Source organism: Gobius niger (assembly GCF_951799975.1).
Source record: "Gobius niger genome assembly, chromosome: 15".
Lineage (NCBI taxonomy): Eukaryota > Metazoa > Chordata > Actinopteri > Gobiiformes > Gobiidae > Gobius > Gobius niger.
The window spans coordinates 1,079,950-1,095,852 of record NC_136866.1 but is presented as its reverse complement, the minus strand read 5'-3'; the positions used below and the strand labels follow the sequence as shown (position 1 = coordinate 1,095,852).

The window sequence follows — 15,903 nt, the reverse complement described above, 5'->3', positions numbered from 1 at the left end:
AAAGAGAAAAACATGATGAAAAAATGACCAAAAAAAAGAGAAAAACATGATGAAAAAGTGACAGAAAAGTGACCAAACAGTGACAAAATAGTGACTAAACAGAGGCGAAAAAGTGACAAAAACATGATGAAAAAATGACAAAAAGTGGCAAAAAAAAAGCATCAAAAATGTGATGAAAAAATTACAAAAACCTGATTGAAAAAATGACAAAGTGACAAATCCATGACGAAAAAGTGACAAAGATATGATGAAAAAGTGACAAAAACCTGATTAAAAAAAATGACAAAATAGTGACTAAACAGAGACAAAAAAGTGACGAAAACATGATGAAAAAGTGACAGAAAAGTGACCAAAAAGCAACATATAAATAAAGACTAAAAACACTTTAAAAATGTGACAAAACCACGGCAGTTACAATCACTTTTCCTTCACATGAGGCGTTACACTCAAGAAGCTTTTACATTTGGGTAAAGCCGAACTGGAGTAAATGCGCTCGGTCGAGGCGGGGGTTAGATCTTGCATTGATGACGGTGAGAGCGTGACCACTGTGCACACTCTTCTCCAGCACATAATATGATGAATATGATGGGGATTGATCAGCCGTGATCACAGAGCGTTTGGATCCACATGTTCCGTGTTTGAATCCACATGTTCCGTGTTTGGATCCACATGTTCCGTGTTTGGATCCACATGTTCCGTGTTTGAATCCACATGCTCCGTGTTTGAATCCACATGTTCCGTGTTTGAATCCACATGTTCCGTGTTTGGATCCACATGCTCCGTGTTTGGATCCACATGCTCCGTGTTTGAATCCACATGCTCCGTGTATGTATCTTACTCTTCAACTCTCCTGATTTAATTAAGCCGTGCCGTGTCAAGCTCGATCCTTTTCAAACCGCAGCACTTCCCCAAAAACACGTCCTCCTCCCGCTCCGAGATGTTTGTGTGATCCCAATTAATCCGCCGCGCTGACAGTTCCCCCTTAATAGATTTCTCTCTTTTTTTTATGTGCGTGTGAGTGCCCTGACACCTCCCCTCCCTCGCCGCTGTACCTGCCCCGCCATCACAGAGCGCTACAAAGCGAGCGCTACAAAGTGAGCACGCAGCGCGGCGCGGGACGGCCCTTTCATTTCGTGTTTGCTCTGTCGCGCGGCCCGTTCAGATAACAAGGCGGGGGAAACGGGCTGAGGGAGGCGGCTCGGGGAGAGGGAAGGAAACATGGCAGCCTGGCTCGGCTCTCGCGCCCCGTGGGTGTCACCGATAGGCTGCGTTTTCATCAGGCGAACGAACGGGACAGCGCTTTGATCTAAAACTGCGCGTATGTAACGTGAACATGGGCTGGTTTTGGTATTTTCAGCGCTCAAATTACCCCCACTCCAAACCTTCATTCTTAATAGTAACGGTAACTATTGTTTGTACAGTATTTTAACCTCTTAACCCCCACCTGAACCGACTGCATTGTCTCGAGTTCAGCTTTACACACATGTAAAAGCTTCTCGTCAAAAACACGGCAACAATGCGGGGAAAAAGCTTCTGACTTCACCCCGTTTGGAGCTATAGGAATATACAGGGAGAGGCCAAATGCTAACAACATCTTTAGTCGGTGTGTGTGACTGAGCGCACACACAAAGACCAGACAGGTACATATGAACTCATCTAAGCTCAGGTAAGAACATATTTCAGTTTGGAAAACTGTTCCTTTAAACTGCTACACTGACCTTATACCAGCAGAGAACAGAGAATAAACGCATCCAGACATATTGTAATGTTCAGAAATGTCAGTATTTTCACTTTCAACACACAACATACAAGTGCTAGAGTAGAAGCAAAGTTCAAAAGCCTAATATTGAATCGTACCCTCCTTGTCACATGATGTTAGGCTGATAAGTCGTGGACGTGTTACAAATATATGATATGTGTGTTGTGTTGTTTTGACGTCCTGCTCTATGATCTGCTGATCTTTTAGGCATTGTTGTTGTTGTTACATTTCAATCGGTCAATGTCGAGGCCAGGGATACGAAAGAGTTTCCAATGACTCCTATTTTTTCTATTTTGTCTGATGATCAATCATTATTTAATCGGCTGAGTGTACGATTTATGCCTTTTTATGTTTTGCAGATTTTCCTCCACATCTGCCCCTCTGTTATAACTTTTGCTCCGTGTTCCCTCTCTCTCTTATTCCTCTTAAGGCTTGGACAAAGTCATCCTGAAGCTCACCAATGAAACAGCCGTCTCTTCTGTGGAATATTATATTATACATGTTGTAAAATAAACAAAGCGTTGGGAGTGTAGGCCAGAGGGAGGAGTCAGGAAATGCTGGAGGCTTAGCTGGACGATAGGGAAGTCTTGGCATCACTGGAAAAAAGAGGAAGAAGATCGATGAACGGATGGATAAACCTGCTCCTAATGATCAGACTTACAGTTTTTGAAGCAAAGCCTTTGACATAATGCATTTAAGTTGTCGAATTTCAGCAGCGACACCTCTGTGGAGTTAAACATCGTTATGAATCATTCTTTTATCGCACCCTTGTTCTTGTCTTGCAGAGCATAGGCAAAGGTTCGCTGTGGTCCATAGACCCGGAGTACAGACACAACCTGATCCAGGCGCTGAAGAAGACGCCCTACCACCCGTACCCCCCGAGCATGGCCACGCCCTCCACGCCTCCCCCCACACTGCCGCCGACCTTCCACAGCAGGTAAGCCCATCTGCACGCCGCCCACACGGACTGCGCTGATGCTTTAAGGTTTATCATCAGCAGGTGTGATGACAGTAATACCACTCACTAAGGCTGTGTTGCAAATCATGTATCGTATCACAAGACGCCGCAATATATCGCAACATCACTTAAGTCTTCATCTGATTGAGGTCGACACATATTTTGCTGCCGAAAACAAACAATAAACGGAACTTAAAAATGTGACAAAGTTCAGTTTTAGTTGAAAATGTCCTGATTCAGTTTGATTTGAGTGTTTTTTAAGTCTTCTTTTGAGGCTTTTTACTGAAAAACGTGACGATGGTGATTTGAGTTTGATCAGAATGGAGCGTATCGTGTTGAAATGGTTCTAGACTGAAACAGCCAGAAGCAGCGATTAGGAAGATTTACTGGCATGAATATGAGGCCCTGTCCACACGAGTGAGGTGAGGACTAAACGCAAAGATATTCTCTCAACCCAGTGTATCGTCCATACGAGCCGGCGTTTTGGGGGTCTGTCGACTAGCATTTTCCAAACTAGGTCCCAGAGCGGAAAGATCTCAAAACGCTGTTTACGTGGCTCCATTGACATGATGTTTCCGCAACTTTTACTAAAACGGTGACGTCACAGCACCAGAGTGGTGTCTGTGATCCATACTGACCTTACAATGAGTTTTCCTCATGGATCTATGATGGTTTTACTTCGCTCCTCTTTGCTCCACTGCCGTCCACAAGCCACAGGTGGTCACACCGCCTTTGCTCTGCCCCGTCAGACCCTGGAAGCTCAGCAGGGAAGGGCCTGGTCGGTACTTGGATGGGAGACCGTTTAGTAACACCAGGAAGCCGAGCGAATGTAGTGAGTGAGTGAGTGGTTGGTGGTGGTCAGAGGGGGCGATGGCGCAGACTGGTTGCCTCGCTTCCGTCAGTCTACCCCAGGGCAGCTGTGGCTACAACAGTAACTTACCACTATCAAGCATGGAGTGAACGAATAGTGCAATGTAAAGCGTCTTTGAGTGTCCAGAAAAGCGCTATATAAAACCGATGCATTATTATATCTATCTATATCTATCTATCTATCTATCTATCTATCTATCTATCTATCTATCTATCTATCTATCTATCTATCTATCTATCTATCTATCTATCTATCTATCTATCTATCTTTCTATCTATCTATCTATCTATCTATCGATCATGTTTTGCCCATCATGTTATGTTGCAGAGACCTTTGATTCTCAGATTGTTGCTATTGATGTTTCCTCGGGCAAGACACTTCCCCCGCCTGTGAGAGAGTTTCAGTGTGACTCTGACATCGTTGGCATTTGAAGAGGTTTCATGTCAGTGTGTTTTTCCTGATCACAGATTTTTCCACTGTCGCGTAGCCGTACTTGAAATACCTGTGCGAATACTCGGTGTATTTATACATAAGCGCGGCGCCTGCCCCCGGATGCAGCGGCAGCAGCGGCGCCGACTCATATTTTAGCTGTTCAAAAAAAGGTCAGGCTTTCACTTTAATTTTACGCTACATATAACATATTTCCGCTGCCGTCGGTGCACTTTCACTCCGGTTTACCGTGCGAGAACTAACAAGTAGCTGCATCCAGGTCCTGCGCGGTGAGGGAGTGTAAAGCGCTGATGTCGAAGGCATTGTGCACGGATTAGGAAAAACATCACGCGGTTTCTTCAGGTGTTCAGCGCCGAAGAACAACAATCTCTTGCTATACATTATGTTCAACCCAGATATAATGAGAAGAAAGAAGAAGAGAGCCTCTGATTTCTAATTTGTGTAGCTTTTGCTTATTATTTCCTTGATTTATGGTCAGTCTAGAACGTGCCCAAAGCCAAAGCCAGGTCACATCATTATCTCATTTCCGAGCACTGTGTGTTTTTCTGTGTTGTTTATTCTTAGCCTTGTACGATATTACAGCTGTGAGTCGATATCAGGGGTCGTGACATCATTACATGCAGAGTCTTTAGTTTAATACTGAAATGGAGGCCAAGCGAAAGGTTTATAAGATCTTTTTGTTAGTATTTCATTATAAATCCTCAGTCAATCATTCATTATAATCACTAAAGCTGTCAAAATGCAACTGTTTGGCCCTGGTTTATGGCTTATGCAGTGGGGCAAAAAAGTATTTAGTCAGCCACCAATTGTGCAAGTTCTCCCACTTAAAAGTCAACCCCATAGAAAATCTGTGGAGGGAGGTGAAAGTCCGTGTTGCTCGGCGACAGCCCCAAAACATCACTGCTCTGGAGAAGATCTGCAGGAGGAATGGGCCAAAACACCAGCTACTGTGTGTGCAAACCTGGTACAGACCTATAGTAATCGTTTGACCTGTTATTGCCAACAAAGGTTATATTACAAAGTATTGAGTTGAATTTACTTATTTTCCACCATAATTTACAAATAAATTCTTTAAAAATCCGACAATGTGAATTCCTGGATTTTTTCACATTCTGTCTCTCACAGTTGAAGTGAACCTGTGATGAAAATTACAGACCTCTGTCATTATTTTGAGTGGGAGAACTTGCACAATTGGTGGCTGACTAAACACTTTTTTGCCCCACTGTATCTATGAAATAACTGGGTCTATCCGCATGAAACAAAAGTAAAAAGTTCCGCATCTTCTCTGTCAGCACATTGATTATTTTCTCATACAGGTGGTGGTGAAAGTTCTCAAAAACATGCATAATGTTGACCCGTTATGCAGGATTGACATTTCCGGTGTTTGTGCCTAATCACAAATAATGATCGGGGTTCACATTGTACCAGTGTTAATTTTAACAACATATTTTAATTTAGTTTTAGTCTTAGTCTTTTGACTAAAATGTTATTTAATTTTAATTTAGTCGACTTTGCATTGATAATATTAATTCTAATCATATTTAATGTTGTTCCTCTGCTTCATGTTTCTGCTCCACATGAACAAAGCTGAGAGCTGATCCTTTAAACATGATCTGAGGCTCTTTCAGACGCTCAATACAAGTTTGGATGATTTTAGTCTCTCCTTTTCATTTTTATTTAGTCTGATTTTAGTCGACTCAAATATCTGGACATTTTAGTCACAGTTTTAGCCTCATGAGAAACTTTTCATTTAGTTTTAGTCCAATTTTAGTCACAAAAATATCACTTTGACTAAAATTAAGACTAAATATTTTAGTCGACGACATTAACACTGTCCCTTTGTCTTTTCTTTCACCGTAGTATTTACTCTCACGGACTTGCTGCGACACCTGCAGTGGCGCTTATGGCCTCTAGGGGCAAGAGTTACTTAGCGCTGCTTTAAAAATAGGGATAATGGAGAAAGGTTGTGCAATCTATTTAAACGCATATTACATCAAATAATAAAAAGTCGTCAAATGAATATTTTTTGTATCATCACAGACGTTTCACTTCGGCCCCGACCGACACCACGTGTACATTTTTTGGCCCCGGCTCCAGAGCTTGGCCGCCGTCACTGCCTTCAGGCGATACACGGCCTGTGAGAACACGGATTGGTCACGCTGTGGTCCATGTGGAGATGCTGAGCCACAGTTCTCTCCCTCAACATCTTTACAAAGCCCGAGATTTCCTGGAAGTAACAACAACATCACGGCGCGTCGGCCGGTTTCCCACGCTGCACATGCTTGAGATCCACGTGTAAAACTTAGATACTGGACGTATGAATCCACATGAAACAGAAGCTCTCCTCAAAGTCACATATGGCGAATCAATCACTAACAATGACAAGAGAAAACATTGTGAATTTTCAGTTTCGCTTTTGAAAAATGTGCCCGTTTTATTGAAATCGAGGCGTCAAACTTTGAAAACGTGAAAACAGCCTTTATAAATTCTGCCAAATCACTCGAATAAACGGACGATTTATTTATTTTTTACTTCTCTTTGTCAACCTGGAGTGCTTGTTGTGACTAATTGAAGGGACGGATTTACATTTCCTCGTTTCACACGCGAGAAAATATTGAACTCGCTGTCACATCAAACAGCCATTGTTGACATTAAACGTTCGACTCGGCAGTTGTTTGTCATTCTGCGCAGCTGTCGACAGTTTTCTCTGCGATTTACTGCCGGGAAACAAGAAAATAGGTTAGTTAGCGGATGTATTGTTGAGCGAGGAGACACGGGAGCGCCAACTTTAGCGTGTACTCACACCTCTCAACAAGTACAACGTGTAACTTATCATCATAAAGCTTAAAGGGACAGTTCAGGGCCTCATTTCCTCGTTATCCAGAGCGATTTCTTTTTTTCTTTTTTCATTCATGCAGTCCTTATATTTGAAGAGTTTAGTGGCGCTAGGCTAGTGCTAGGCTAGCGTATGTCTATGGTATCAGCTAGCCTGCATTAAAAACAGTCTGACCCGAGCACAGAGCACCTGAGGCAAATCACTTATAACACCAGACTACCCATATACATGTCTGTGTCGACTGAATATTTTTTTAAATATGACCATTTTGCATTTAAAAGAACTTATTTAGCATCAGCTTCCTGGTTGTAAGCTAGGCGGTGTGATCTGCTAGCTCAGTGGTTCTCGACCTTTTGGAGCCGCGACCTCCATTTATAACAGGTAAAGGGGTTCGTGACCCCCCGCCCGGGTCACACAGTGAGAAATAGGAACATTAGCCGACATAATTCTTAAAAAACAAAGAAAAAAAACAAATGGCTGAAATAGAATTCATTAAACTACGAACAAATAATGGCCCTCTGGTACAATAGCAAACACATGCTACAATAAGATAATACTAGATATGCTAATGAAAATATGTATATTTTATCTAAATCAGGGGTGTCCAAACATTTTTCCTGGGGGGCCGCATACTGAAGCGTACACGGGGTGAAGGGCCGTAGATCAGTAGTTAGTGCCGCAAAACCTTTGACTAGCAGAGGTTTAAATTGCGCCCCACCTCTATTTCTGCTCAAAACCTTCATGCAGCTCTGTCTCACAGTAACAGGTTAGTTGTTTGGTTAGAATTGTGTGGAATTATTACATTTCAAATTAAAAGGACTATCTCTGATGATTCAGCAAGAAGGCAGAGGGCCACCAAAAATTGGTCTGAGGGCCACATTTGGCCCCCGGGGCGCACTTTGGACACCCCTGATCTAAATGATCTGGCGACCCCCCAAATTTGTCTCGCGACCCCCAGGTTGAGAACCACTGTGCTAGCTTACCGGATCTACAGTTGTTTGACTGCGGCCGGCATTACTACAAGGGGAATTCAAAAAGGAGCTTTCTGCAAATCAGATATGGCAACGTTTGGACGACTATCCGAGGTTTTTTAATGCAGGCTACTAGTTACCATAGACATGCACTAGCTTAGCACTAGCCTAGCACCACCAAACTCTTCAAATATAAGGACTGCATGAATAAAAATAATATATATCTCCACTGTGGATAACTAGGAAATTAGGCCCTATGAACCATCCCTTTAATGTCTTGCTTCTTTTGCCTCCGTTTCTTCTGCCAACTTGACAAAGTAACTTCCGAAAGACAAACATCGCCCCTCGTCCTGACGCTGCGTCTCCATCTGTCGCGGTTTCTCTCTCCAGACCCTCCACATTCACCCGGTCCACTCCCATCCTTCTGTCCCTCTGCCTCCAGGGCGCCGCACAGGTACCACCGCCCCCCCTCCCACACCCTCAATCCTCCTCCCCTTTCAGCAGGGAGGACGGGGCGAGTTTCTGTTCTCAAAAAGAAGAAGAGGTTTGCGAGGCTTGGCTGGGAGACAGACGAACTCTTCACTTCCTCAGTTAGTTTTCATGTTCGTTGATGTGTAAAAATGCTACAGTTATGGACTTTCCTTTGGCCGGTGCAGGAATGAATGAAAAGTCACTGTGAGAACAAGCAAACTCCGCTCAGTTTCAATACTATTCAAAGCATGATTTATTTATAGGCTGAAATTTGGAAGCGCTAACTGGCAGCGTCGGCGTCAGTGTCGTTCATCATAAACATATTAGCCAAATCTCCATGTTTAGTGCGTGTTACAAATCTAACCGTGAGTGTTTTCCCTGTAGCACAGTGGTTCTTTTCACACCAACCAAGTCCCACTTCATCAAACATTTCCACTCAAAAAAGTCACGTTTACTTGTAATAACGAGTCAATTTGTCCTTGATTTGAGCATCTATAAGTAAAAAGAGAAAGAAAAAAACTTACAACGATCTTTTTTCAGGTAAATTAGATGGAGAAAATGAGAGAACATTTCCTCCAGTTCAGCTTTGCAACTTCTTGACAGTCTAGGCCAGTGTAACGGCTCATTTGAAAGCTAAGACCTACAAAAACTGATGTTAACAGATCTTTTTCCATGCATTGTTGCCATGTCTGTGTCACTTTTATCACCTTCCTTTTGTCATCCGTTTGCTGCACTTTCATCACTTTTTGACACTTTTTTGTTTGGGCTTTTTTTGTGACTTTTTTGTCAAATTTATGGGGCTTTTTTGACACCACTTTGTCGCTTTTTTTCAAGAAGCTTTTAGATTTGGGTAAAGCCAGACTGGGGAAAATGTGCTCGGTTCAGGTGGGGGTTAAGAGGTTACATTCTTTCCCTTATTCACCTGCAGTGTCTCACCTTAAACGCATCGCTTAACGTGTATATGAGGGGTTTAACGCTGTAGAAAATATGACTTATTTAGAAGGAAAACATCAGTGGCATAAAAATCATTTTATTTCAGTGAAGCAGGAATTTTAATGGAGAAATGTTGGGCAGAAAAGGCTACTGACAGGAAGTGACATAGATAAAGGTAAAGTTTCGTAGCTGTTTGACTCAACATGGTCGGCACGGCCCCCCCTGGAACCGCCACCTTAACCTGTTGGAGGGGTTTGAGCGCCCGGATGGAGCCATAAGGAGCTGGTGCAATGTGATTTGGGCAGCTCCAACACCTGGATGGATGGATGCAGTGGTAATTTTGAGAACATATTTTAGTTTAGTTTAAGTCTATTGACGGAAATGTAATTTCATTTTAGTCAAGATTTAGTCAAAAAAATCTTTTCAATTTTAGTCTAGTTTTAGTCGACTAAATTTAAGACTAATTTAGTCGACTTTGCATTGATAATATTGATTCTAATCATATTTAATGTTGTTCCTCTGCTTCATGTTTCTGCTCCACATGAACAAAGCTCAGAGCTGATCCTTTAAACATGATCTGAGGCTCTTTCAGACGCTCAATACAAGTTTGGATGATTTTAGTCTCTCCTTTTCATTTTTATTTAGTCTGATTTTAGTCGACTAAAATATCTGGACATTTTAGTCACAGTTTTAGTCTCATGAGAAACTTTTACTTTAGTTTTAGTCCAATTTTAGTCACAAAAATATCACTTTGACTAAAATTAAGACTAAATATTTTAGTCGATGAAATTAACACTGGATGGATGGATGGATGGGTGGATGGGTGGATGGTCGGCACGGCAACAGTTTAAAAAAAATGTTTACCTTCTCCTATGTCGCTTCCTGTCGATGTCCAATAAGGAAATGAAACTATAAACATCACAACGGACCAAACTAAAGAACGTTGGGTACAATCTTTAGCTAAATCTTAAATAATAATAATTGTGTTAACTATGTTTGAGCAAAAATTGTGCCTAATGTGTCATAAGCACCTTTTTTATTATTATTAATTATTTTTACAAACAATGAAAGAGGAAACCATGAATTTAAAATGCAAGGTTGCAGTAGGTATAGTGCCTTTAAGCATTCAGGCAATAATGTTATTCTCTCTGGACACACCTGCTCCTTGACCTTCTCGTCGTCCTTATCGCCCCACAACTCCAGGTCTCCATGTCTGCTCCCCGCAAAAAATATAGCCAGAGAACCCTCCTATTACACCTCTTCCCTTACCCTTTCTCTATTTCTCTCTCTGGACTTCTTCTCTCCCCCCTCCCCCCCCTCGCCACCCCCCTCGCCCCCCCCTCGCCGCTGCTGCTGCTGCTGATCCGGGCAGGTTGAGCTTGCGCGTAACCAGCCGACTGTGTAAGACAGAATAATTGGTTCACCATAAAATGTAAAAGTGTCATTTTGAACAATGAGGTATGGGGAAGTGGAACAAATTGGAGGCCGGATTGGGAACACGGCACCGGGGGGGGGGGGAGAAGGGGATGAGGGAGCGGGGGGGGGGGGGGGGGGGGTTGGTCATTTGCATTGCAGTGGGGAGAGAGTAAGAAGGAGGAGGGAGAAGTGCAGAGTCCATTTGTTGGTCCCTGATGACAGTGCACCTGAGGAGTCCTCCTACACTCACACTGTGCTATACGCTAGGCCTGAACTAGCATCACACTGTGCTATACGCTAGGCCTGAACTAGCATCACACTGTACTATACGCTAGGCCTGAACTAGCATCACACTGTGCTATACGCTAGACCTGAACTAGCATCACACTGTACTATACGCTAGACCTGAACTAGCATCACACTGTGCTATACGCTAGGCCTAAACTAGCATCACACTGTGCTATACGCTAGGCCTGCATTAGCATCACACTGTACTATACGTTAGACCTGAACTAGCATCACACTGTACTATACGTTAGGCCTAAACTAGCATCACACTGTGCTATACGCTAGACCTGAACTAGCATCACACTGTGCTATACGCTAGGCCTAAACTAGCATCACACTGTGCTATACGTTAGGCCTAAACTAGCATCACACTGTGCTATACGTTAGGCCTGAACTAGCATCACACTGTACTATACGCTAGGCCTGAACTAGCATCACACTGTATTATACGCTAGGCCTGAACTAGCATCACACTGTGCTATACGTTAGACCTGAACTAGCATCACACTGTGCTATACGCTAGGCCTGAACTAGCATCACACTGTACTATACGTTAGGCCTGAACTAGCATCACACTGTGCTATACGTTAGGCCTGAACTAGCATCACACTGTGCTATACGCTAGGCCTGAACTAGCATCACACTGTACTATACGTTAGGCCTGAACTAGCATCACACTGTACTATACGCTAGGCCTGAACTAGCATCACACTGTACTATACGCTAGGCCTGAACTAGCATCACACTGTACTATACGTTAGGCCTGAACTAGCATCACACTGTACTATACGCTAGGCCTGAACTAGCATCACACTGTGCTATACGCTAGGCCTGAACTAACATCACACTGTGCTATACGCTAGGCCTGAGCTAGCATCACACTGTGCTATACGTTAGACCTGAACTAGCATCACACTGTGCTATACGCTAGGCCTGAACTAGCATCACACTGTGCTATACGTTAGGCCTGAACTAGCATCACACTGTACTATACGCTAGGCCTGAACTAGCATCACACTGTACTATACGTTAGGCCTGAACTAGCATCACACTGTACTATACGCTAGGCCTGAACTAGCATCACACTGTACTATACGTTAGGCCTGCACTAGCATCACACTGTGCTATACGTTAGGCCTGAACTAGCATCACACTGTACTATACGCTAGGCCTGAACTAGCATCACACTGTACTATACGTTAGGCCTGAACTAGCATCACACTGTACTATACGCTAGGCCTGAACTAGCATCACACTGTGCTATACGCTAGGCCTGAACTAGCATCACACTGTGCTATACGCTAGGCCTGAACTAGCATCACACACTGCTATACGCTAGGCCTGAACTAGCATCACACTGTGCTATACGTTAGGCCTGAACTAGCATCACACTGTACTATACGCTAGGCCTGAACTAGCATCACACTGTGCTATACGCTAGGCCTGAACTAGCATCACACTGTGCTATACGCTAGGCCTGAACTAGCATCACACTGTGCTATACGTTAGGCCTGAACTAGCATCACACTGTACTATACGCTAGGCCTGAACTAGCATCACACTGTGCTATACGCTAGGCCTGAACTAGCATCACACTGTGCTATACGCTAGGCCTGAACTAGCATCACACTGTACTATACGTTAGGCCTAAACTAGCATCACACTGTGCTATACGCTAGGCCTGCACTAGCATCACACTGTGCTATACGCTAGGCCTGAACTAGCATCACACTGTGCTATACGCTAGGCCTGAACTAGCATCACACTGTGCTATACGCTAGGCCTGAGCTAGCATCACACTGTGCTATACGTTAGGCCTGAACTAGCATCACACTGTGCTATACGCTAGGCCTGAACTAGCATCACACTGTACTATACGCTAGGCCTGAACTAGCATCACACTGTGCTATACGCTAGGCCTGAACTAGCATCACACTGTACTATACGCTAGGCCTGAACTAGCATCACACTGTGCTATACGTTAGGCCTGAACTAGCATCACACTGTGCTATACGTTAGGCCTGAACTAGCATCACACTGTACTATACGTTAGGCCTGAACTAGCATCACACTGTGCTATACGTTAGGCCTGAACTAGCATCACACTGTACTATACGTTAGGCCTGAACTAGCATCACACTGTGCTATACGTTAGGCCTGAACTAGCATCACACTGTACTATACGTTAGGCCTGAACTAGCATCACACTGTGCTATACGCTAGGCCTGAACTAGCATCACACTGTGCTATACGTTAGGCCTGAACTAGCATCACACTGTGCTATACGTTAGGCCTGAACTAGCATCACACTGTACTATACGTTAGGCCTGCACTAGCATCACACTGTACTATACGCTAGGCCTGCACTAGCATCACACTGTGCTATACGCTAGGCCTGAACTAGCATCACACTGTACTATACGTTAGGCCTGCACTAGCATCACACTGTACTATACGCTAGGCCTGAACTAGCATCACACTGTGCTATACGCTAGGCCTGAACTAGCATCACACTGTGCTATACGCTAGGCCTGAACTAGCATCACACTGTACTATACGTTAGGCCTGAACTAGCATCACACTGTGCTATACGCTAGGCCTGAACTAGCATCACACTGTGCTATACGCTAGGCCTGAGCTAGCATCACACTGTGCTATACGCTAGGCCTGAGCTAGCATCACACTGTGCTATACGTTAGGCCTGAACTAGCATCACACTGTGCTATACGTTAGGCCTGAACTAGCATCACACTGTGCTATACGCTAGACCTGAACTAGCATCACACTGTGCTATACGTTAGGCCTGAACTAGCATCACACTGTGCTATACGCTAGACCTGAACTAGCATCACACTGTACTATACGTTAGGCCTGAACTAGCATCACACTGTGCTATACGCTAGGCCTGCATTAGCATCACACTGTGCTATACGTTAGGCCTAAACTAGCATCACACTGTGCAATACGTTAGGCGTAAACTAGCATCACACTGTGCTATACGCTAGGCCTGAACTAGCATCACACTGTGCTATACGTTAAGCCTGAACTAGCATCACACTGTACTATACGCTAGGCCTGAACTAGCATCACACTGTGCTATGCGTTAGGCCTGAACTAGCATCACACTGTACTATACGTTAGGCCTGAACTAGCATCACACTGTGCTATACGCTAGGCCTGAACTAGCATCACACTGTGCTATGCGTTAGGCCTGAACTAGCATCACACTGTGCTATACGTTAGGCCTGAACTAGCATCACACTGTACTATACGTTAGGCCTGAACTAGCATCACACTGTACTATACGTTAGGCCTGAACTAGCATCACACTGTGCTATACGCTAGGCCTGAACTAGCATCACACACTGCTATACGCTAGGCCTGCATTAGCATCACACTGTACTATACGTTAAGCCTGAACTAGCATCACACTGTACTATACGCTAGGCCTGAACTAGCATCACACTGTGCTATACGTTAGGCCTGAACTAGCATCACACTGTGCTATACGCTAGGCCTGAACTAGCATCACACTGTGCTATACGCTAGGCCTGAACTAGCATCACACTGTGCTATACGCTAGGCCTGAACTAGCATCACACTGTGCTATACGTTAGACCTGAACTAGCATCACACTGTGCTATACGTTAGGCCTGAACTAGCATCACACTGTACTATACGCTAGGCCTCAACTAGCATCACACTGTACTATACGCTAGGCCTGAACTAGCATCACACTGTGCTATACGCTAGGCCTCAACTAGCATCACACTGTACTATACGCTAGGCCTGAACTAGCATCACACTGTACTATACGCTAGGCCTGAACTAGCATCACACTGTACTATACGCTAGGCCTCAACTAGCATCACACTGTACTATACGCTAGGCCTGAACTAGCATCACACTGTACTATACGCTAGGCCTGAACTAGCATCACACTGTACTATACGCTAGGCCTGAACTAGCATCACACTGTACTATACGCTAGGCCTGAACTAGCATCACACTGTGCTATACGTTAGGCCTGAACTAGCATCACACTGTACTATACGCTAGGCCTGAACTAGCATCACACTGTGCTTTACGCTAGGCCTGAACTAGCATCACACTGTACTATACGCTAGGCCTGAACTAGCATCACACTGTACTATACGCTAGGCCTGAACTAGCATCACACTGTACTATACGCTAGGCCTGAACTAGCATCACACTGTGCTATACGCTAGGCCTGAACTAGCATCACACTGTACTATACGCTAGGCCTGAACTAGCATCACACTGTACGGACGTGATTCATTATTACCTCTTTTACCTTTTCTCACTGTCAGTGTTTTATGCCCAAGCTCAAAGCACCATGACAGAACTTTAACCCTTTATCGGCCTGTATGTGAGAAAACATTGCGATTGAAAGTGGTTTCTGTTTTGTGAGCCCCTGTGGTGGGTCAAATATAATATAATAGAGAAAATGTTTCCAATAAATGAATAATAATAAGCTGTGATTTGGTCAACTTTACTGTAGCTTCATTAATAACAACAGCTCACACTTGTATTGCACTTTACAAGCCTGTGTCACAAGTTCCTCAAAGTGCTACATAGTCATTATTCATTCACTCCACACTCGGGGGTGGTGAGCTGTTATTGAAGCCACAGCCGCCCTGCGGCAGACTGTCCATTTACCATGTGGCTAATATAATGTTTTGTTCATGTCCTGAGCTCTTATTATGTCAGTGCCCTCTGCTGGACACGTGTGGAACTCTTTCCTTTTTTAAATGTAATGCCCCCTGGTGGCAAGAAGGAGCATTCTGTTTTTTCTTTAGAAATGCATAACTCCGCACAGGAATGGGCAAGAGACTTACTTTATTTTATTTTTTTACATACTCTGGAATTTATGCTCTACAAGGCAGGGGCCGGATTAAATCATCTTGCGGGCCAGATCAGACCCGCGGG

At 44.0% G+C, this 15,903-nt stretch overlaps 1 protein-coding gene across 1 annotated transcript in view; it reads left to right on the top strand.

Annotated features, from left to right (window-relative positions):
- The window catches only part of ches1 (checkpoint suppressor 1), a 200,550-nt gene that overhangs the window by 136,760 nt on the left and 47,887 nt on the right, over nucleotides 1-15,903 (top strand). Inside the window, exon 3 of the mRNA XM_079571824.1 lies at nucleotides 2,545-2,696. Coding sequence (XP_079427950.1) covers nucleotides 2,545-2,696 — 152 coding nt within the window. The remainder of the gene's footprint in view (nucleotides 1-2,544; nucleotides 2,697-15,903) is intronic.